The sequence below is a fragment of the Nyctibius grandis genome, chromosome 4 (assembly GCF_013368605.1).
Source record: "Nyctibius grandis isolate bNycGra1 chromosome 4, bNycGra1.pri, whole genome shotgun sequence".
Lineage (NCBI taxonomy): Eukaryota > Metazoa > Chordata > Aves > Nyctibiiformes > Nyctibiidae > Nyctibius > Nyctibius grandis.
In genome coordinates, this window is record NC_090661.1 from 85,909,857 (window position 1) to 85,932,866 (window position 23,010).

At 39.3% G+C, this 23,010-nt stretch overlaps 1 protein-coding gene across 8 annotated transcripts in view; it reads right to left on the bottom strand.

Annotated features, from left to right (window-relative positions):
- Positions 1 to 8,140: 8,140 nt before the first annotated feature.
- The window catches only part of PANK1 (pantothenate kinase 1), a 47,511-nt gene continuing 32,641 nt past the window's right edge, over positions 8,141 to 23,010 (bottom strand). For all 8 annotated transcript variants that reach the window (XM_068398191.1, XM_068398186.1, XM_068398188.1 and 5 more), the window contains 5 exons: positions 17,668 to 17,921; positions 15,693 to 15,869; positions 15,172 to 15,295; positions 10,298 to 10,423; positions 8,141 to 9,657 (listed from right to left, as the gene is read on the bottom strand). In XM_068398191.1, the coding sequence (XP_068254292.1) occupies positions 9,598 to 9,657; positions 10,298 to 10,423; positions 15,172 to 15,295; positions 15,693 to 15,869; positions 17,668 to 17,921 (741 nt within the window). In that variant the 3' untranslated portion in view covers positions 8,141 to 9,597. The remainder of the gene's footprint in view (positions 9,658 to 10,297; positions 10,424 to 15,171; positions 15,296 to 15,692; positions 15,870 to 17,667; positions 17,922 to 23,010) is intronic.

The following is a 23,010-nucleotide window of genomic DNA, read 5'->3' on the forward strand; positions in this document are numbered from 1 at the left end:
TTCCTCAAAATACGTGGCTGTGCAAGTTATATATGGAATGTGGGTTAGAAAAAAAGAGGGTGTATAATCATTATTCTATGGCCTCTTCACTTTTTAGATGGACATTAGCAGTTCCTGGAACTCAAGACCATCATACAGCCTCAGACCAACAGCCTTGTTTCTAATGACATTCAGAACTGCAGGTATGTCTTGCAATATATTTTGCCTAAATGAGAGTATCATCATCCAGAATCTTTGGAAATTTTGGCAGAAATTTAAGACATGTAGATGTGGTGCTTAGGGATATGGTTTAGTGGTGGACTTGGTAGCGCTAGGTTAATGGTTGGACTCTATGATCTTAAAGGTCCTTTCCAACAAAAACGATTCTATGACTTTACATCCTTACTTGAGAATTGCAGCCTGAGATCATTGCAGATCAATACTTAATATTAGTTGAACAAGAGGATGATTCATTCCTTCTAGTGATTACAAGCTTCCACATTTCAAACCTCTTGCCTTGCTGCTGTTTATCTGGGGTATTCCTTCGGGTCTGTCATTGCAATCCTTGGTCCAAGCACATGCAGTAAGCTTTTTGGACATATTTTGATGCACGTATTTTACAAAGATCAACACTCCAGCTAGCCAGAATTTTCCAGTGCAACAATTTCAATTGAAAACACAGACTCATCAAAACAAGTGTCCTATGGAAACATGGTTCTAACTAACTTCTGGCTGTACAAAGGCAGGAGCTTTAAAAAAAATCTTATCCGTCAAATGCCTTTCTTTTGGCATCTTGCTACACTTCCTGCTAGCAGGCTTTTTTTGGTGGAAAAAAGGAAATTTCAAAATGCCTAAATTTATTTTCACATCGGAAGAAAAAATTAAACGCATGTTGAAATTTTTCACAGCATGGGAATAATAAATTTGAATTAGTTGTACTTGGAAGTGAGCCTTTGCACAGCCATTCCAGTGTGTCTTCCATATCCACTTGACTGTGGACCAGAGGCTCGGGCTATTTCAATCCATACAGGAATCCGACACCAAATATGGCCTGTAATGTTGCTCTAGTCTGAGGAGAGCTAACCATTGCCATGGTTCTACAGCTTTTCATGGCATTATGTTGTTGTTCTCCCTGCTGGATGACAAGTATGGCTTGCTGTGCTCCGCTGTAGAGCTGATGTTAGCAGCTTGTCCTTCTCATCATCCACACCCTCGCCTGTACCAGCTCTTGGGGAAAAGCACAAGCTAAAGAAGGCTGAACTGAGGTTCAAAGCCTGAAGGCAGTGCAGGTCGTCTTTATCCTGTTCCCCAAACCAGCACATGATACCACATAAAAGAATATGGCGAGCCACCACCGATTCTCCACATCTTTACAACACAGAAAACCGGTCACTTGGCAAGAATTGGCTGTACCTCAGACAAAGCTCCGGCTGGCACTCGCTGACTGCTGGGGCCTTCAGGGACAGCTCCTCGCCCATTCCAGGGTATGCCGTGCCTCCGGACAATTTTTCCCTCCAGCTCACCTGTAAAATGCACAGTTTAACAGCTAGGATTACTTTCAATTAAGTTTTTACTACCTAATTGTTGTATTTGTTGTGTTCACAGGCTGAGGGAAGAGCTTCTTTGCTTTAAACTTTAATATACTCCTTTGAATAAAATATGCCCACTGATAATATCTACAGCAAACATTTACAGAGTTAACACGGAAACTATTGTCATTCCACCCAGAGAGACAGTTACGAGCATCAAAGATTTCTGTTTTATTTGGAGATGTACCAGATTAGTTCCAGGGACACTTATGCAACACACAACCTTACAGCAGATTTTTTTTTTCTTTTACTCTGTGCATGTGCAAGGTGGTTTTTACGCCCTCCCCATTTGTTTGCTTTTTTCTCTCTGAGTTAAGCACGTGTGGACAGAGACCTAAACCAGAGCCAGCTAAAAGTACACCAGAAGCTATCTGCTCTGTGTACCAAGATATTTTGGCAAATATCACGACGTTGACTCTCCGCAGCCTTGCATTTCGGTACCGGCCTCGTGGCTGCAAAGCTGGGCACACTGCTGCCATCCTGATACTGAGACAGTTCAGTTCCCTCTGGCCACGGAGCAGTGGCTGAGCAAGGTGCCTCATGGGTTCTCAGTGAGGTACTTTTAGTATGGAAATCCAGCAGGCCCTTGAAATGAGAAGTACATTTGTGAGACAGGCTTCCCCAGGGAGCTGCGGGCGCCCAGAGGTGGGCAGAGGGGCACGGGTGCAGGCTGGCTCACGGCTCTGCTCACCGCACGGGTACAGCACCAGCCCCGGGAGGGGCAGGGGCTAAATCGGGCTGGCCAGGCTGTCTGGTGGGAGAACCACCATCAGTGCGTGACCCTTCTTTGTGCCGCTGGTACCATTCGGTAGGAGAAGGTTTGAGGCATCATCCTTTCAAAGGCTAGCAGGTCAGCAGAAACCAACCCATCTTCTCGCCAGGTTTTCCTGCCGCAAAAACGCCCACGTGCTGTACGAGGCCTGGGGACTTGGCCACAGGACTGCAACCCTTTGAACGTGCAAGCGCACAAGTGTGCTTTCAGGGACACCTGGGTAGAGGCATCCTTTACTGCTCTTGGGTGATGAATACATGTCTGCATACAGGCTTAGAGCCTAATCGTACCTGATGGAGACATGAAATTTGGAACTGTAAAGAGATGTGGAATTGTATTATCTACCATTTAATTGCTGTAAGACTAATGCTGCTAATCTTATGACTGGTGACAGAAGCTGGTTTCTTCATTGATAGATTTCTGACTCAAGCCTGAGTATTATTTTACTAATTAAGCTATTTTACTTGTTTGTTTTTAAAATCAGTTCTTTGATGTTTGTGTATTCATCCTTTTTTATTTTGTGGCCAGAAGTTCCCATCAGTGGATTGCCAGTCATGTACCATTACCTTCCTACCACAGCAGGGTAGGTAGAAAGGTCAGGGACTGAAAGGGAACTGACTCTGAATGATATTCTTTCCTCCAACAGGTCTGCAAGGCAAATAGGTTAGAAAAGGAAAAGCCAGTTCTTCTCTTACTCTTGTGAATAAAGAGATTTCAATTGCCAAGCCTAACGATCTCCATATATAGGAAAGACAGACTTCTATAATGTCTTCATACCAGTAGTCAGTGGACTTCACAGAGTAGTGTTAGTAACAGCCCTTTTGCTCCTATACTGATAAAGGCACTTGTAATTCCAGGGTTGGTATCCAAGAACTTCATAGTAATGTGTATAAAATGAAACTTAAAACAAATTCCCATAATGTTGTGAAGCAGATGTTCATGGAAACCTGACAAAGAAGATTTTATAACCCTTTTAGGTAAGAGAGCCAGAACAGAGAGATAAGTTGTACGGCAGGTTAAAAATCAAGCTCCTAATAGTGGAGGAAAAATATCAGAAATTGAAAAAAAGAAGTCTTTCTGACAAAAGCTAAGCTGACCTTGATGATTCTTCCCATGAATAAAAGGTGAATTCATTTTCAGGGGTTGGTGCTTCTTTTCTTCTGCTTATTTTTTTTGGATGCAATTTCCCATGTGGTGAGAGCAAGCGGTGGAGGGAAAAGAAGACTCTTATGAAAGTTCAGTTCCTGAATATTTTCTGTCCTACCTGTAAAAGAACAGCTATAGTGTGAGATGGGTTATGGGTCAGTCTGCAGCCATCATCAGAAAGCAGCTTTAGTTTTCCTTGCACCGCTCTTCCCCCTTCAAAGAGGCAGCAAACCAGTGATGCACAGGGAGCTGCCACACTGCACAGGCAAATCTGCTGCAGAGAAGACTTCAAATCTCCTGTATTTAAAGAGAAGAGATAACTTACTTTCTAAGCTAAAAAAAGAAACGACTAAAACACTGGGAAATTTGGGAGTGTTGTTGGCTTATCTTGTAAATATTTCTGGATTTTTTTTTGTGCACAGCCTTTTGTAGCCAAGCGCAATATGCTGAATGCTAGCTGGGTAACAGCATGCTCCATGCTTAGGACATAGGAACAGCACGTATTTGTTTACTTATTCAAATAACACTAGGGGTGAGGTTGCTCAAAAAACAAAACAATTCTGCTAAAAGGAACTCAAATTTCTTTTAAGTACATTCAGCATTTTGTGATTCATTTAGCCAGTCAGCTTTGGAAATGGAAAATTCATTTGTTCCTTTAGTATTTTTGAATGAATATGCATTACTTTACAGTTCATTTTTAAAAATATAAAAAGAGTAAAAATAATTTTCAAGTACAAGAGAACGTTCGCACTGTTCAAATCAATTCCAGTAATTATTTATTTCAATCTACAGGTGAAGCCTATGCAACCTTCTCAGAAGAGAAACTTCTCATAGCTTCAGTTGCCTTGCCCACATTGTACTCCCGCATTTCACAAACCAGATGCCCACAGACAACATTTACTGTGCTGCCTCAGCTGCACGCTGGGCTAAGGGTATGCTGACAATCGGGACATCAATGGGGTAATGCCAGTGGGAGGACTGAGGGGGCAGGTTCAGTACCGTAGATAAAAATACTATCTCAACACAGTGTTACATCTACCAGTTGGTAATGATTTACTGATTTACACAAGAATACTTCGATTGCAATCTCCCAGCTTATACAACTGTTATAAAAGCTTGTAGGAAAGAACATTTTGATCAGCCCATATCATCAGGGTTCCTCTCACAAAAGAATTTAAATCAAAACAGTATGCCACTTGGGAAAAAAAAATACTTCTAACATATTGGAATTATGTCCCTGGTAGGAGATCTCAGTAAAAAGGGTAAACGCAGCTCTGTACACACATTGCCAAGGCTGCTTTGGTACATCATAGCATTTGTTAAAGGGTAACTTCTCCTTTGTACTAGACACAATGTTCAGATTTGCTCAAACTTTTAAGTTTGCAGAGAGACGGATGGATCATCCATCCAAGAAGCTGGAAAACAGTGAAGTTGTCAACCTGGAAAGACTTCTGAAGCTGGAAGTGCCTTGACTATCACAACAAAATAAGCAAAACCACTTAAGAACAGGGAGTGACACATTGCTGTTTTAAGTACGACATGATGCCATTTCAGGGTGTTTGCCCTCCGTCATTGCCTTAAATCATACCTTTAACTTGGTGCTTCGTAGTTGCACCTACAGTGTTTAGAAATAAAACACGGAGGACCAAAACACTCCACTGTGGGGCCTCCGCCATCTGTAACAGCTTGGCGTTTACCTCAGGGGAAGCTGTGGGAGGCTGCTGACCCCTCGCTGCAACCAGCTGCTCTGCACAGCTGCGCACAGCAGAGCAAACTGCTGAAGGCCAGCAGAAGAGTGCTGCATTTCTGCCAATACCATAGAACTGGTTTTGATTAAAAAAATAATTCGGAGGCGAGGACATCCCCTACTGTGTGTCTCACATACCGAGACAAGCAATGTTTGAGACCAGGCTATCGCCTGCACTAGAGAGCACATCTGCATCTAGAGACCTAATGCTTCAGCACAGGTCCCTGGGTACTTTACACAGTGCTGCTCAACCCAAGTAGTAACCATTAACTGCTTTAGCTCCCAACCACCCACCCGCACCCTTCCTTCACCTCAAAATTAGGACATGGTGCCTGCTGTTCTGTCAAACAACCTGACCTCCCCACCTCTGCCACCCTTCTCTCGCTGGCTGCACTAACAAGTGCCCTTCCCACCTTGTTTGTGTCACCCCCAGAAACCCCTAATGATGCTGCCATGTCCCTTTCCCAGGCTCGGTGGCTTCCCCTCTTGTGAGCCTCAGCTTTTCTTACTCATTTCTCTTCCGTCTCTCCAAGTGCCAGTACCTCCTCTTGCTTGAGGTGAATCCCAGTTCCCAAGGCAGCTGACATGTTCTCCTAAACTGTTGCAATTAGAACCACATTTTTATTTTGCTTCTTTTTTTGTTGGGATTTTTTGGGGGGAGGTGGTAGGGGGAGGTTTGAAGAACAGACTCTTATTGCACAGCCCCTCCATCTCTTTTTCTCCAAACACACAAATAATAATGCAAGTAGTTAAGTTCCAATCAGCACCAGTAATACTTAAAAGAATCAGAAACTCAATACAGCTTTTAAGTTTAAACAAGTATTTGTTTTTCAGGACATCCCAGAGATCAGATGTCCTCTACCTCCCAGGTACTGAGAGGTAGCAAGACACAAAACAGACCATGGTCTTTTTTCATAGCCTGTATTTCATTTAATCCCAAATTCAGAGACACCTTGTACTTTAAAACCAGATCCCAGTAGAAGAACTCATCCAACTGGAAACAATCATGTATGTTTATTTTGTCACCAGTTCAACCCCATATGGTGTTCCCATCTCTCAAATTCTGCTGTGTCCTGCCAAAAATCACTTGCAAGTATCTTGTGACAGTCTAACGGGAACATAAGCACTGATAACAGTGAAACACCAGGACAGCTTTGCTGAGTTTGGAATGCACCACAAACACCCCACTTGTCCTAGAAGTCAGATTCTTGTACTGCCCCCATGCACGTCTTCTCTATTTCTAGGTTCTCAATACAACCCCTTCAATAGCGGTGCAACAGAGCTTTGCTTGCTCAAATCTCCAGTTTGTATCAGTTATAGTAGAGGTTCATCTATGTAGTCAAGTGAGACTGTTTTCAGACTCTTTAGATATCTCTGGATGATGAAGCAGGGCAAAGAACCCTCCCATTAGATGACTGTAGACAGCAACAGGATACAAAACATAATCAGAAAAATTCAAGACAACAGTGATGCCCTTAGAACAGCCCCAAAGAGCTCCCCTATGGCAAAAAACATTGGAACAGTGCTGAAATCAATCACACTGTCGTTCATCCATTACCTTAATTATAGAGGAGGTAAATGGGAGGAAAACAAAAAATTGGGATTAGCCAAGGCAGGCAAAGCCTAAAGGTAAAGAAGCAAATTACAGTACTAGCAGATTCATACAATGGTGCTGGTGAGGAAGGAGGAAAAAAAAAAGTCAATGGTAGATTTCAAAGTAAAGAAATACTTTTGCAGTAGGCTTATCTCCCTCAGGAAAGGAAGAATTTAACTTACAACGTCGTTTTCCTCTTACACCAGGCTCCTCCAATTTCTCCTACTTAGTGACTTCTCATAACCCTCCATTCTATTAATCTAGTTTGCTAATATTTTTCCCAACCAAATGTACTCATTTGTGTAGTAAACACTTCAGAGTCTTTTTTTTCTAGTCTTTTAGCTACAGCAACTTACCTATTAAGCCTTTTACATTTCAAAACAGCATCTTGAAGTTAAAATTTTATTTTGTGTTTCTCTTAGAACTGCTGTGATCAACTTACCTGACAGTCCCTGGAATCTTACAGCTAACGTTAGGGCTCCCAGAATTGTGCTTTCCTTCTTCAACCACACAGCCTCAATTTGTGCATCTTGCGTAGTCCATATATGTTTTCCTGAACGACTTGGTAGGGTTTCATATTTTTTTATGTTTGTTTGTTGTTTTTTGTTTGTTTGTTTTTTTTTTTTTTTGAGGACTAGAGGGTTTTAATCTTAAAAGAAGTGCTATTTCATATTTGTTTACTTAACATTATATTTTTCCTTCACATAACTATAAATGCTAAGAATGCAAGAACACCTAAGTGATAGGTATTCCCATATCAAATTCCCTTCAAAAACTGACCAGGGAGAAAAAGATGGAATCTTTCTCTGAAACAAACAAACCCCACAAATTGCCCCAAGCTCCACTACTTCGGCAAAGGGTATTTCCACTGCCGATGTTGTGCTTCCCTCTACTGTTTATCATGAGAAGTGCAGGTGCCTCTTCACATTCTGAAGTCTTCCTGGAAAAAACTCAACATACAAACCAATCCTTAGTTACAATCAAAAATTATCAGATAAGCTTAATGAAAGTTTCATTTTGTTAATGAAAAATTAGAGGCACTGAGCAGAACTATACCCAGGTATCTCAAGCTCAATATTACATGAAATATAAACTACAACATGCTAATTGTCTCATGTTGTAGTTCACAGTCTATGAAAAAGTCAACTTCAAGCAGGCAGAAAGCTTCAAAGACCAAAACAATGTAACAAAGCGTAAAGAAATGTCAAGAACCAAAGAATTATAATGGAAAGAACTATTCATATGTGTCACAAAACAGCACTATGTATTTCACATCATTGATTTCAAGAAATTAATTCCACAGATACATTAAAAAACTGTCAAAACAGCAGTGGTCTTTATTTCCATCAGACAAGTTAACACTTCAGTTAATTTATTTCAACATTTGGAAGATACAGAAATTAATGACTATTAAAAAAGTGAAATAAACCCCCTTCCAAAAATATATTGGATGATACACGTATCTGAATTTTATACTGTCCCTCTGATGAGCCCTTTACATTATGTGACATCACATACAGTTTTGCAAGACAAAGTAATTTATGGACTGGTTTTCAGCCTCTGATTTGTGAGCCCTCATGGTGTCGTAGAAAAGCAGTTCATACATGCTACACAGCAACCTAAGTACGTAGATTTCAAAGGGCGTCTCAATTCAACTGGGAAAAAAAAAAATCAGAGAGGTCCACAAATGAAAAAAAGGTAGAAAATACTGTATTGGAATAAACACTCAAATCTTAGCGTCCTGGAGGGAATGCTAACATAGCTTAAAACTAGAAAATACATTAGTCAGTATTTTCCTAATTTTAGAAACTGGGCTTTGAATAATGCAGTTATCAACTGTTTTCAATTAAGATCAAGTTAAAAACTGCAGACTACAGAAAAGTCTTCAAATAAATGAAAACAATCTCCTCCCTTTGTCATCTAATGTCAAGTATGTACCATATAAATAACATCTGTACTACAGAACTCTTCATATAGATCAGAGAGTTTCAACAGAAACAGGATTTTAGTGTCAACCCAATAATTAAAATTTTAGTTCACATCTTGTTTAAAATTTTTGATGTAGAGGAGAATTAGTCCTGCAAAACCAGTTAGCAGTCTGTTCCTGTTGCAACTGATGACTACTGAAAAATTGCAGTCTTAAACCCCTGTCCCCACCAAGTTTTGTCGCAGTCTTGCCAAGAAACCCATGTAGTCACAGAAAGCTTGTAAATTTATTTTTTTGGGGGAAATGGGGGTATGTTAAATAAAAAAGTGTCTCATCTAATGAGGAGAGGAAAGACAAAAAAATCAATGACTAGTTTTCACAGTAAAATGCATCAGCTTTGTAGTTTCATTTGAAACCAAGAACAAATCATGAAACGTCATGAAAATAAGATAAAAAAATCTCCTAGAGTGATTACTAAATGAAGTTAAAATTACCACACTAATCAGTAAACCCCAGAAGAAAAGCAGATGCCTCATATCACACGTCCTACATTAAACAGTATCCACTTTTTAAAATAAATCCATAAAATCTGTATGTTTGGACACTTTGCACATTTTTCCCCTAAAAAATACAGTGTACAGAAAAAAAGAAAATCTCTTTATTCCCAGTATGAATTCTGAAGTATAAGCTCAAAACCCAGAAGTTAAAGATCAGGTAAAAGGATTTTAAGTTATTTACAAATCCAGCAGGTAGAACTACCACAATGGCTTCATTTCCATCCTTGTAGTGGCTTTCACTCTTAACCAGCAGCATCTGCAGTAGGAATCTCTTCAGGCAGCTTCATCACTGATCATCTGTCATTTTAAGCAATTCTAGAAGAGCCCCAACAGCTCCAAAATAACCCTTTAAACAAGGCAAAAGCAAAACAAAACCAATCAAATTCCAAAATAAGACATAAGCATGAGCATGTAAAGACTTCAGTTCTGTTAAGACAATTAAAAGACCTTTCTTAATAAGATCAGCCCTGCTGTGCCAAGTATTTGCTGTATCTGTGTTATAATTTAATATGATCTTGTTTAGGTCCAAGAAAGGGCCTTATACCAGGAGAAATCTTACACAGTTCTCCAAAATTGTCAAAAAAGAAGAACTTACAGAACTGTAATGATGTTGTACTGAGGCAGGGCAGTTTCCATTACAAACACACCATCTGACATTCACCTCAAAATTATGCTTACAAAAATTAATTCAAATTGAGGTTTATATACCAAACCACACAAATGAATGTGGTTGGTACTAGGGTCAGAAAGCAAAAATAAAGAAATGTGCAATGTTTAGCAACAAATACCACAAGATTAGTGATCAAGCAGGGAGTTAACAACGGGTATTTTCAAATGAAGTTGTAATTAAGTTGTACTTATGCAGAACTTAGTTTGTGCGTGTACTTCAAAGCAATGGCATTGAAATTCTCCCTTTTAACTTCACCGAGTCAAGAACCACAAGATTCTTCTACTTACAAATAAAAGTTCAACATGTACTTCCTTACCTCATGTTCCAAAAACAGAGCTTTCAGCTGTCCCTTGGACCAATAATCCATAGCATATGCTAGCACCTTCATAGAAATCATATTAATTCTGAGAAAGTTGCCAACAAATACCACCTTGTCGATGTTCTGTAAAATTGAAAAGCAGACCAACAAAAATTATATTCAGCTACATTATTTGCCTTATTCAACATGTACTTCTGCTTCTACTATAAAGTTAAATGGGAATTTTGGGTTACATTTAAATTCTCCAGAGTGAAAAGGCAAAAAAATAATTGCAGTTACTGAATGCTAAGTAGAGATGTTGCAAGGAAAAAAAAAAAAAAGAACAAGTTTTATTGCAAAGAAAGTGAGAGGCTGGTATCACAGATGATGATTATTTGCTTAAAAGCCCAGGACCTTCCCAGCATGAACAGGATTGTAAGTGTTTTGTTGGTTTTGTTTGTTTTTTAATTGTATATGACGTGGCTGCACTGAAGACATCTTTTCTCCTGCTTGCTAAATGAAGCAACTTTCCAGAGATCACCATGATTATTAAATCCAGATGGAAAACCTCTGAAGGGTATCTGAGAAGGATTACAGTAGAGATGGGGAGAAGCATCTTTCATTATCTATCATCTGGACTGTGGTTCCATTTTCAAAAAGCAAGTAAAATGTGGCCAACATGATACCTGACGTATTGCATTCCTTTGTTTCAAAGTTCACTTGGACTCAGTTTTCATACAGAAGCTTAAGATTTTTGAACAATCAGCACTATGCTGTCAGTGAGAAAGCCACACGCTATCCTTACTTGTATGCACGTCAGTTCTGGTGCTTAAACAATGCCCATAACTATCTTACCAAGCCCAGTTTCACCTGTTACTTACACAAATGCACTTGCATTTTGAATTGGTGTACCATATGATGTTCACCATACGCTAGAATTGGTCTAGAAGATTCAGTAGGAGGCCAAATCCTGGAAACATAAGCTTTTAGACAAGTCTTGAAGGAGCCCTAGAAATGGATCTGAAGAGTCCTCTGCTGAAAATTACCAGCAAAAATCTGCACAGAGGCTAGAATTACCAAGTGTTACCTCTCTACATTCATACAGCTCTATAAAGCCCAACACTTGGATCTGCAGCAATTACTTTGCTACAGACCGCAGTTTTGTTGTGTCCAGTACTGTGCATGTAACATATCACAGAGAACATCCTCACCTGAATAATGAGTACTGGAGAGTGTCATTTATCCAGTCTCCAATGACTGAGTTACATGTCTGACTGTCCTCAAACCAAACACATCAACACAAACTTCATTTAAATAATTCAGGTTTATAGTCATCTATCCCCCTTAGACTCTGCAGTCACATCAGCATGCATTCATACTCGTTCCTAGGAACTTACATGGCTGAAAACAAGAACTTCTCAAATTTCAAAAGGCTGCTACTAAACATGGCCAAAAGCACTTTGTATACTCTGACAATGCAGTTTTGTCTCTGAAGTAATTTCTGACAAAGAGGAGACAAACACACAACTAATTAATTTCCTGTAATGCAATACCATCAAACTGAATTTCATTTTCATTATTTTTTTTTTGCTGAATATACACATGAAGCTACTGTTACCAGAAATTCAAGAAAGCAGTACCTAACATCGAGTATAAAAACTGCTGAAAATTTTAATTCTAAAAATACTAGCCATATATACTAGAAGAGCAGAGTGCATATCAACATGCAAATTTCATATCGATTTTATTTTCCAACATTCCTCGGCTTGACAAGATGAAAACTTAAAGAAGTTTCCTAGATTTTTTAACTGAACTAAAAACAGCTTTAGCATTTTCCAGGAGTTAGAAAACGAAGAAATGCTACTTTTATCTCTTAAGGGAGTCTTGCAAATTTAGTTTTAAATTGTTCACTGCTTATATATTCAAAGCTGAAAGACAGAAGTCTTAAACTGATGTAGGGATGGTGATGAAAAGCTAACTTAAGCTAACCAAATTATAACATCCTGGAAAAGACACGCACTCTTTCACTCTGTGGGGTCTTGCTAAATTGTTCAACTACCCTTTAGTAGAAAGCTTTACTATAGCTTCAATATAGTATGTACACATATATGCCAATATAATTAAATATGGGAATCTATATCAAAGTTGCAATAAAAAACCTGCACACATTTTTGCAAGAATCCTCTTTCAGATGCGACTTACATGCTCTGTTAGCCTGAAAAGTATAAACCCAGGAGACTGGTTTCCTTTATGCAGTTCTGCTGTGCCTAGGACAGACTGTTTCAAATGATGTGTAGCCAAATGGTTCCAGACTATGGAATTTTTCTACCCCACTGCCAACTTTGTGCAAGCAAACTTTGCTTTGAAGTTCTGCAGACAGAATATTCCCCAGCCTCATTTTTTCCTGGACATATGCAAGTCATTTTCAACACAATATTAAAGCTGCAACCATTGGTGAAAAAAAACCCCTTAACTTATCAAAACTCATGCTTCAGGGCATAAATTGATTTTGTCAAAAAACCTAAAAGTGAGCTTCACCATAACCCTAATGTAATACACACAAACTCTATAAAAGAATGTATCATATTCAACTATTTTTTAAGCTCTTATTTGGGCATTTCATTCATTAAGCTTAGTGAGAGTCAGAGCCGTATCTCCCAAAGGCAATTTAGGTGTCTAGAATATTTAGCAAAATGATAGCTTGCTCTCAGGGGAAAAGGAGTAATGCTATCTGGAGATTAGCTTACTTGAAATGACAGATCATGTTTGAATTTTTTTTAGTAGTACGTAAAGCTACTAAATGAAGTTTTCATTCTCTAAAGCTACAAAATCATTTGGTTCAAGTGTTGGAGAAATTCTACTTTGACATTGTCTGTGAAATGAAGAATACTTTACACATCAATCCACATTCCTCCACAAAATTCTATAGATCATATCCAGTTTTTAAGTAAGCCTGCCCACAAAACAAAGATGTTACAAAGTTTTTCACAACGACTCAGAAGCATTAGTAGCCTATCTCCTCCTCTGAATGCATCACACATGGTTCCCTGTTGCAACTCTCCATGCTTTGATAGCCCTGTACAATGCTGCTTGAACTCCATGCCACAAGGCAACACTGTAAAGAAGCTGAAAGCAAAGAGAACACAGAGAGAATCATCCTGACTGGAAGAGTCAAGGTGCCAAAAAAACTATGTCTGTAGCCACTTTTCACGACGAAGGTAGGTTATCAGTGGCATTTGATAGGAGCATACACTAAGACTTGCATTGTTCAACATACTTTAGAAGTGCTCTAGAGAGGGATATCAGCAAGAAACATAACATTTACTGGCATACAAAGTTATTCAGGGGAGTTAGAATAAAAACCGAACAGCATAGCAATGCTGAAGAGACTTACACCCAGTGACTGAGGAATAAACGGCAGATGAAGTTTGAGTTTAAAAAGTGAAATAGCACAAATGGCAGGGGGACAAGATAGACTTTAGTATTCAGACACAATGATAGGCTCCAAATTAGCCCCTACCACTCAAGAAAGACTATGGAGGGACTGTGGATGGTTTCTTAAAAACATGAGCTCCATACTCACAAAAATAAAATATTAAGAACTGTTAGTAAAGGAACTCAGAACACGAAATTTATCAATATGCCATCACATAAATTCATTGTGCAACCACACTCTGAATACTGCATGAAGATCTGATCATTCGATCTCAAAATTAGAACCATAAAAAGATTAAAAAGACAAAATGAAGCAGTGGAAAAGAGACACAGAGTGTCTTCCATACGAGAGGAGACTAAGTATTAGGACTTTGTATCTTGGAAAGATGAAGAGGGAGATGTGGTAAAGGTTTATTAAAAAAACAACAAAACCCACCAAAAGCACTAGTGATGAATGATTTGCTATTTCTCATAAAGCAAAAAGCTAGCTAGGACCCAATAAAGTAATCAGATGGCAATTTGCTGAGTTTCTTGGTTTTGTTTTGTTGGGGTTTTTTTGGGCTGCGTGGGTGTGTTGTTGATTAAAAAAAATAAAAAAGCACTACTTTCTTCTAACCACAAAATGCTTTAGAGCTAAAAACATCTATGTATTAAAAAAAATTAGACAAATTCATTGAAAGCAGATAAAAGAGATTAGTAATAATAGTAAAGGATGCAATTCGCAGCTCAAAACAAGTGCCTAAATGTTTGGTTTATTGCTTGGGGTTTTTTTGGGTTTGTTCTGTTTTGGGTTTTTTTTTGTTGGTGTTTTTGGTTTGTGGGGTTTTTTTTTTTAAAAACTGTTGGAAGCTGGAAAGGTGTATGAACCGAACAATCCATCCATAGTTATCATGCCTAAAGAAAATAATGTAACAACAAGCATCTGCTAGGAGTTTGAGACAGGATAATGAACTAATATTTTTCTCTCTCTGACCCAACGGATCTTAAACCTATCAAAACATTTAACACAATACACAATTGAAATCCACCATGCTATGGAAACAAGCCAAGCAAAATACTATTAAAAAAAAAAAATCTGTCACAGTATAGTAAGATCTGTTAATAGCTACACGGTAATTGACAGTATTAATTTGGGTTACAAAGGCATTAATATCTATGTATTACAGCTTGAGAGCAACCGAACAGCTCTAGGCATCAATGGTTCAAGGAGATCTTTACAGTCAACTTTTCTCCTGTCTCCCCTACCTTTGAAGCTCAAAGTACCTTACACTTTGCATCAAAGCATACATATAACACAAATCACAAGAGTTAGGACATCACATTAAATAGATGCATATTTACCAAGGCCAGTTACACATTCACTATACCAGCAATTTGCATTTTTGTATTCTGATAATCTCACCATGTTGTTTCTAAAGGTAGTAGTAAATATGCTCGTAGTAAATATGCTATCTTACCTCATTCAATGCACACATGCGAGCAATAGAACCTATGTTGTTGGTGATGGTGACCAAAGTAGCTCTGGCCAAGTCCTCTTTACTGATGGAATCTCTCTTTTCTTTACTCATCATATGACCAAAGCTGTGGGAGGAAGATTATTGCTTTTAATATGAGTTATTTAGGTGTGCTAAAAGCCGATAGAAATTTTATCATTTAATAAGCTGTGCTTGGATTTGATATCCATCGACTTGAGACAGATTTGAAATGTGAAAAGGGATCTCATTGGAAAGGCAGAACAATGAGCAAAGATACTTCTAAAATAACTGTAATTTAAATGGAAGCAAACTACTTCAAGCATTGCTTACACCTGTTTAAAAAAAAAAAAAAGAGCAAGAAGCAGGTGAGAGATCAAAGGACAAACCACACGATACATTGAGTGACATTTCCACATGAACATAGTCCAGTGATTATGCATTCAGTTCAGCATGCACAGTAAGTTTCCTAAGGAAGACCCTGAAACAGCTCGATTAACACATACCTTGAGGCTACAGCAGACCCTTGAAGGCCAAACCGCTCATAGTCTCCTCCATAGATATCTTTCACCAGCTTATCCACATTGGTGCTGTCTCCTTTCGCAGCCATTTCTAGTGCTTCTTCAAACGTCTCACAGCCAGTCAGCAGACAGCACAGGCCCAGGAACGTTCCTCCTCCCAGACTGGAAAAGCACAGTTCCTTCAGACCAGCAGCTTGAACCAGCTTTTACCACAGTTCTTCAGACTCCCGTTTGCAACATGGCCTACATAGCTACCAACTGTATCTTGCAACTGCTCCCTCAAAGAAGTGAAGACAGACACCCTAAGTTGAGTTTCTGTTTAACACAATATCATCCAGCATGGTTTTAACGGAACTACTCTTCAAGTCCTTAATGCTTAAATTGGAGAAATGATGCTAAATAAAGGGTCAGCTTAGAATAAGGTCCAATCCAAAACCACAGATGTCAGTTTGCTATTTGTAGCACTCTAGCAAAGTTTTCTTTGTGCAAGAATAATTAGCCAGCAGAGCACGTAAGACAGTAATGACAGAATCAAAGCTAAATATCTATGCAGGGGCAGGCAGCCAAGACATCTTGTCCCTCTAGCCAGTGTCAGGAAGCAGTCTGGATAATTCCTGTTCAAAGCAAGGCTAGCATCAGCCCTGAATGTCTCAGCCCTCCAAAGAACTCTGAGCAAGGAGCAGTCACTTTAAGATCTTGCATGGGCTCAAATACAATATTTACTGACTACATAAATTTAGCAGGGAGTATTTGACTGTGCATAACAGGTTGCTAACTCATTTCATTAAAATTCTACTTTGGACTCTTCGGTCTTAACAGACATGAACTTCTACTTACTAACCTCTACATCCTTCCTCATTCTTTCTTAACCCTTGAGAAAGTTAGCTTATTTGCACTGATTGCAGTCACACCAACTGGAGCCACTGTAAACAAGAGGATCAGTGAGACACCACGCTTTCACTTCACCAAAAAGCACAGGAGGTCAGACAGGAACACCATTTAGTCAGTGCTCTTGGATTATTAGGCAAGCTTTTCAGAACACATCTAGTAGCAGTGTAATATATTCAGTATCTGAACAGTAGGAAGCTCTGCAGACCATTCACCAGGCAGTATTGATTTCATCATCTATAACAAGTCAGCAACCAACTGCAGTCATGTTTTTCCTTTCACAGTGGAAAGGATCAGAAGTACATCTACAGGTATCAAAAGGGCTATGTTTGAAAAACAACCAGAATTGCAAGAAAACCTGCATCCACACTACTGAACTCCTGAATTCCTCAAAAGAGCAGTCACATCTAAATCTCTTACTGAACATAGGCCAGAGACCATTTCAACTCATCCGTACCCTACAAACCATTTCAGACTGGCTGACCCAGGCTGAAATCACACTGAGGACAAAGTACAGACAATCAGATTCTAGTCTTTACAAGCTGGCATTCCTTAATTTACCAGTATGGTCCAAAGACTAGTGCAATCAGTAAAGAAACAAGAGATTTCGTGAGATTCCTCTGCCAAAATCCAGTAGTAGCAGGTAATTCTGCAAAGTTTTCCTATATCCTGGATGCATCCTAACTACTAAGCAAGAGGTTTTTGTTTAGCCCAAACATTTTTATTTCACTGCTCTGGCTGTTCTGGGGGATCAAAGCAGGTGAGAGAAGATTCATTTACTGGGACAGCTTTATTTTGGTAATTCACAGCAAGAGATATGAAGCAGGTAAGAACACCAAGAAGAGACTAAGGCAGCTCTAAAGTTGAATGGATCAACGATTCCCCTGACGTAGACCCCCTCTCCGAAGGAATCCTAGGATATTTCCAGCCTTCCTGTTGGTGGGCCTTTAAAAAAAATGGGAAGACAAGCACAATTTGGGGCTGCCCCTACTAGTCGCACTGTCTGGTTCTATCTGTTCAATTATTAAGTAGAAAAGAAAATATAATTAAAAGAACATAGAATTAAATTTACCTGGATCCTGTGACTCTCTTATAGTTGTCCTTAGAATAGACAGCTAGGATGCTGACCCCTGAGCCTATGTTAACCAGCAGCATAGGATATGGATTATCAAGGCAGTAAGGCTTTTTCTGGCACTGTTCAGGATCTGTAGGATTTTCAAAATAATAGCACTCTGGTTGGCCATTGAAACCAACAGAATCAACATAAAGGAGGCCCTGGATCAAACAGTCCAATTCATCCAGTTTATGGAGTTGTAGATCAGCAATCTGGAAAAGAACAAGAAGAAATTAATAAACAAACATTTCCTAGTGTAATACAACACTAAGAAGCACAAAAGGCTCCACTGAAGCACTTTGATCACTTTAATAGTAACACATTATGCTATTTTAACAGTACAAAGATCTGTCTAAGCACGAAATCTGAAATAAAAAGAATTTGCTACCTGCCTGACAATGGGTACCTCCCAAAACAATGATGTGCTGTGCGATAGTGTCGTTTAGTTCCTTTGCCTTTGAGATATTCCCTGCTCTGCAAGCAGGAAACATTTCCCCCGCCTCAGTATTCTGAAGCAATACATGTCATCCCAAGTGGAGCTGCATTCTGCAGCTTTTGGACAGTATCTGACCTGTCTGCACAGCAGCATTCCTCAGGATGCAAAGTGCTTTAACTCATCATCCAACTACATTTCCCATTTTAATAAAATTTTCAACAGATGTGTTAAGATCAAGAAACTTCAGTTAAAAAACAAGATAGTTAAAGCCCTACAAAGTGCACATGCTTATATTAATACGCATTAAATATGCAGTGAATTATGCCTAAAAGATTTGCATTTTTTAATATATGTTGCCAGCTGAGAGAGCTTTCTTTAAATTACAATAAGCACTTTAAAATGCCTCATGAAAAATAGGATATTCCCAATGTTTGGTGAAAAACAATATAAAAAAATCCAAACTAAAATATTGTCAGGCCCATGCCACCAGCAAAATGTTCATAAAAATGTAACTAACCGAAAGCAGAAAAAAAGTTATAAGAGCTTAAAAAGGATACTCCCTCTGAGATCTCACAGGTCACCCATGACAGTACTTAAACAGACATGTCTACTTGCCATAGCATTCTGTTTACTAGAATTAGAAATCACATCGCTTTCTCAAAATAGGATACAGTGACATTCTGTAGAAAGTCTCCTTTCCAGAGGACATTGAGCTTAGGCTTGTATTAGGGGGAAGAGAGGGGGAAAAAAATAGTATAGTTGCCCATCCAAACCCTGAGGTCATTTGTATCCTCACACCTGCAGAGTAGGTCTTACCTAATTCCACTTTCTAGCAGAAAAAGCAACAGGGTATTAGGAACAAAAGGGAGTTATACTGCACAGAGCTGGTTCTCAAACATTTGTGCATTGCAGGATGTTTTTATAACAGCTAATGGAGAAGATTTACGAGGCTAACTACCTCTTATTTTTAGTTTTGGAAGCTATATTAAGTCACTATAAAGAGGAAAGATATTTCTGTGGAACAGGCATGGCCAATAGGTTACATTCTTTTGAGCTATTTAAATCTCTCCCCTTAAGTTTTTCCTCTACTTGTACGTAGCTGTAACTTGCCTTAACTGAAAGTCATTCTACTGTTTGTGTCTGCCCTTTTGTTACACTTGCTAGTCCTCAAATCCTTGAACCACAGAAAAGACAAAAACAACACAAACCAGCAGTCTCAAAGAGCTCAATATAGCTCTAGTTATTCATAGGATAAGAGACAGGTGGAGATAATTTCTTCTTGTTTCAGTATTTCCTCCTGTAACTTTGGCAATCCTTTCATATTTTTTTCTTGGTTACCACATGGCTACACAAATTACAATCACAGAAATGCAGCATAGAAGACTTGAAGCACTTAGCCAGCAAATAGAAGAATAAACACAAATCAGGAGAAAAGGTTTTTAAAGAAACATTACAAAAATCTTTAGGCTACTTTGCAAATATCTTGGATTTCAGCAATTTCTTGCTGTTAGACTGAGAGGAAAAGCTCCAATCAAGAGATATACAATACAAGGCATTAACATAATAAATGCTTCATGCCCACTTTCTCACAATGGACACTGTATGGAGCCCACTAAGTCATCACTCATTAGAGGATTTATTTTGTTAAAAGCCAACTAACATTGCACATAGCTAGTCAAAATAAGGAAGGATTCTATATTAACCATGATCTTTCTCTAGGTTATGTCCTGTACAGTCTCAATTTCCTCATCTTACTGTATAAGCTAGATGCAGCATGGCCAAACACCACCTAACAAACGCAGCATGCACAAATAAACATGCTATGAACCAGATGCCTGCTATACAAAGACAAGTCATTAGCAGATTTATGGCCCCTACTCTCAAAACCTCTGTTCTCCCATAAGCCAAATACCCAGCCACAAGCTGCCTTTGTCTCATCCATGTTACACTTCTATAAATAGGCAAGCATCAGTGAAAGATCTTGCAAGACACATGCAAGCAATACAAATCTAAGAGTAAAACACTTCTGGCATCAGTGCAAAAACACAAACAAAATCCTTGTTTCTACAAACTCTCCAGTCAGCCCACCAATTTTGTAAGGATGGAACAAAAGAAACTAATCAAAGGTTCTTTTTCAAGCACTAAGCATAGAATTTTTATTAGGTCCAGCCCTCCATGTATAAAAGACATACTAGAATTTGCTCTGCTTTTTATAGCTCTGTGCTATATTTAACAGCTGATATACTGTAAGCAGAAAAGCCCTATTACTGCTTTCTTTCATGCACAATATTCATAGCAGACTGAAAAACTATCTTCCTGCATTGTTGCAGCAGTCTGGTTTTCATTTATGGAAGGAGCAAGACTGGCATCAGTATTCCACGTTGATCTGCCTTCATTCAGAGAACCGCAAGCTCTGCAGCCACCAGACCTCTGAGGCTCCCAACAGCCCAGCGAGCCACCACTGTTCGTGTTTCTAAACACAAATTAGGGCACAGCTGCAAGAAATGTAGTAATCCAGTCTTGTACAAGAAGCCGTGATAGTGCCAGGGTCACAGTTCCCAGTCCCTTTCCCTGCGTATAGAACTGCCTTTTCTCTGTTTCTTTGCTCACAATGACTCAAAGCAGCAAAACTGCATCACAACATAGATGTGCCTGTAAGCACTGTAATTAATGCATGAGTAGTCACACGTCTTTTTCTGGTGCCATCACCTGACCTACCACACTCTACTTGGCCTCATCTTTCAGCTGTTCGAACCACTTCTCCTTACAGGAACCAAAGTTCACGTGCAAAAATGTAAGGCGAAAACAGGAGCTATGTGTAGAAGCACATTTTATTTGGATGTTTTTCCAACTTTTTACAAAATGCATTTGCAGATATTTTCCAGCCCTTTACAATCCCTAATGTGAGGGCAGACAGTGTAATGGTCAACTTATCCTGCTCTGCACTCCTGTAACTATATTCAGCACAGTGCCTCTCTAAAGAAGTTTTATGTCAGAAAGTTGTGCTATGAGAGGAAGAACTGCAGAACAAAAGTAGCATACAGGACCCTGAAGGGAAAATTTATGATGGTTACAGGGAAACCATATGTACATTTTTTCAAAGAACAATTTTTCTGCCTTATAGCCAGACTGTAGAAATTCCTCTTTATTTTAGACTGTTTTTTAAATACCAGGGGAAGGAACAAAACACTTTGATCTTCAAGGAACTCTTCAGGAGCATCAAAAGGAGGGACTCAGGACTTTAACCATGTTTACAAGCGGGTGCAACACAGCAAGGAAAAAGTGAACACTTCCCCATGATATTTCACACCTTAGCAACAAACTCATGAAACCAAGCTGATTTCAAGGATACACAAAAGGTCTGTTGTTACTGGGTACAGATGCTATTCTAAGGAGAGTGAAAGCCCACCTCTTGTTGTACACTTGCAAGAAGTGATGGAAAATGGTACGGTCTGTTCAAGTTTAGGTTGTTTTTTTGGGGGGGTTGGGGTTTTTGTTTTGTTTTGTTTTTTACCAAATAACATGCATAATGTCAAACAATTTTTAGCCGTGTTCAAGTACCAGACAGCATAAAAGGAAAAAAATGTGGTACCAACTTGCTGCTCCTTTGAAGTATGGAAGCACAGAAGTCAAAGACTTGGGTCACGGTTATTTCTTTACGGGTAAGAAATATTTCCACCTCAGCAATGAAAACATGAAACAGCCCAGTCCTCTAGAAGTGAGCTGAGGGCAACCATGACATATGCAGCGGGGTTGAAGCCTAATGGATTAACATTGGTGTGCAGACATCTTTTCAATGAAGCTCCAGCTCATGAAAAATTTCACCCAGTTTTAATTTTCACTGTTACAGAGTTCTGGCAAGCGCAGAAATGTCCAAACCTACACACAGTTACAAGTTCATCCGTGTCTCTTGGACTTACAATCAGAAATATGAAATTTTTTCTTTACAAAACTGTTAGGAACGTAACATCTTGCAAGTTTTTAATTATTAATTAAAACAGCCTCATTTATTATACCACTCTGGCTTTTATATACCTTCTGGGCATTGCTCCAGGTTTTATTTCTTACAATAGCACAGGGCCTAGCTTTTCCTTCCATCTCCCTCCATTACCTCTTCATAAAGACGTACTCTGCTCCCTTTATATTTTGATTGTCTTCGCCTCAACCCCCAACCCTGCTTCTTTTTGAGCTCAGATGATGTACTCTCCCCAGCTCATTCCACACCCTAAGGCTGGGAAATACCCACTCACATTCAAACATGACAAAGTCTAATGCAAATATAGGCTAAGCCCAACATTCACTGAGGCAGAAGAGAAGACAGCCTCTGCACCAGCTTTGGGCAAAAAAACCCACTAGTCTGGGATCCTCTGCAGAGGATCTGCCCTCTGGCCCAGCTAGCCCTAAGGATCTCTTCCCTCTCTTGACAGGGAAGGGATGCACATTGCTTCTCCCCATTCCCTCTGAAGAGTTTCCTAGCTTCTTGCAGTGGTGGTAACAGAAGGTATCACAGTCACTTCACCCGTTCTCTGGGTGCCACTTTCAACTCCAGCCCAGTCTACACACTACAGACCAGTACCTATGGCCTGAGTAGCAGTGTCCAGCCTCCTCAAGCAAAGTGCAACAAGATTTGTGTGTTTTACGTTAACCTAGAGTTACACAGCTTACTCATCCTCCAATACAGGACAGTGAGTTTGTTTTAAGATAAACACAGTCTACAAATCATCCACAGGCATTTGCTTCATACCACAACGTCAAGCCTTACAATCAGCTATCAACTGGCACAAGGAAATCGCTCTCCAACAGCCAAACTCACTCTTAAAGCATTTTTCTTACAGTTTATGGGGAAGGTCAAGGCCTAAGTTTAA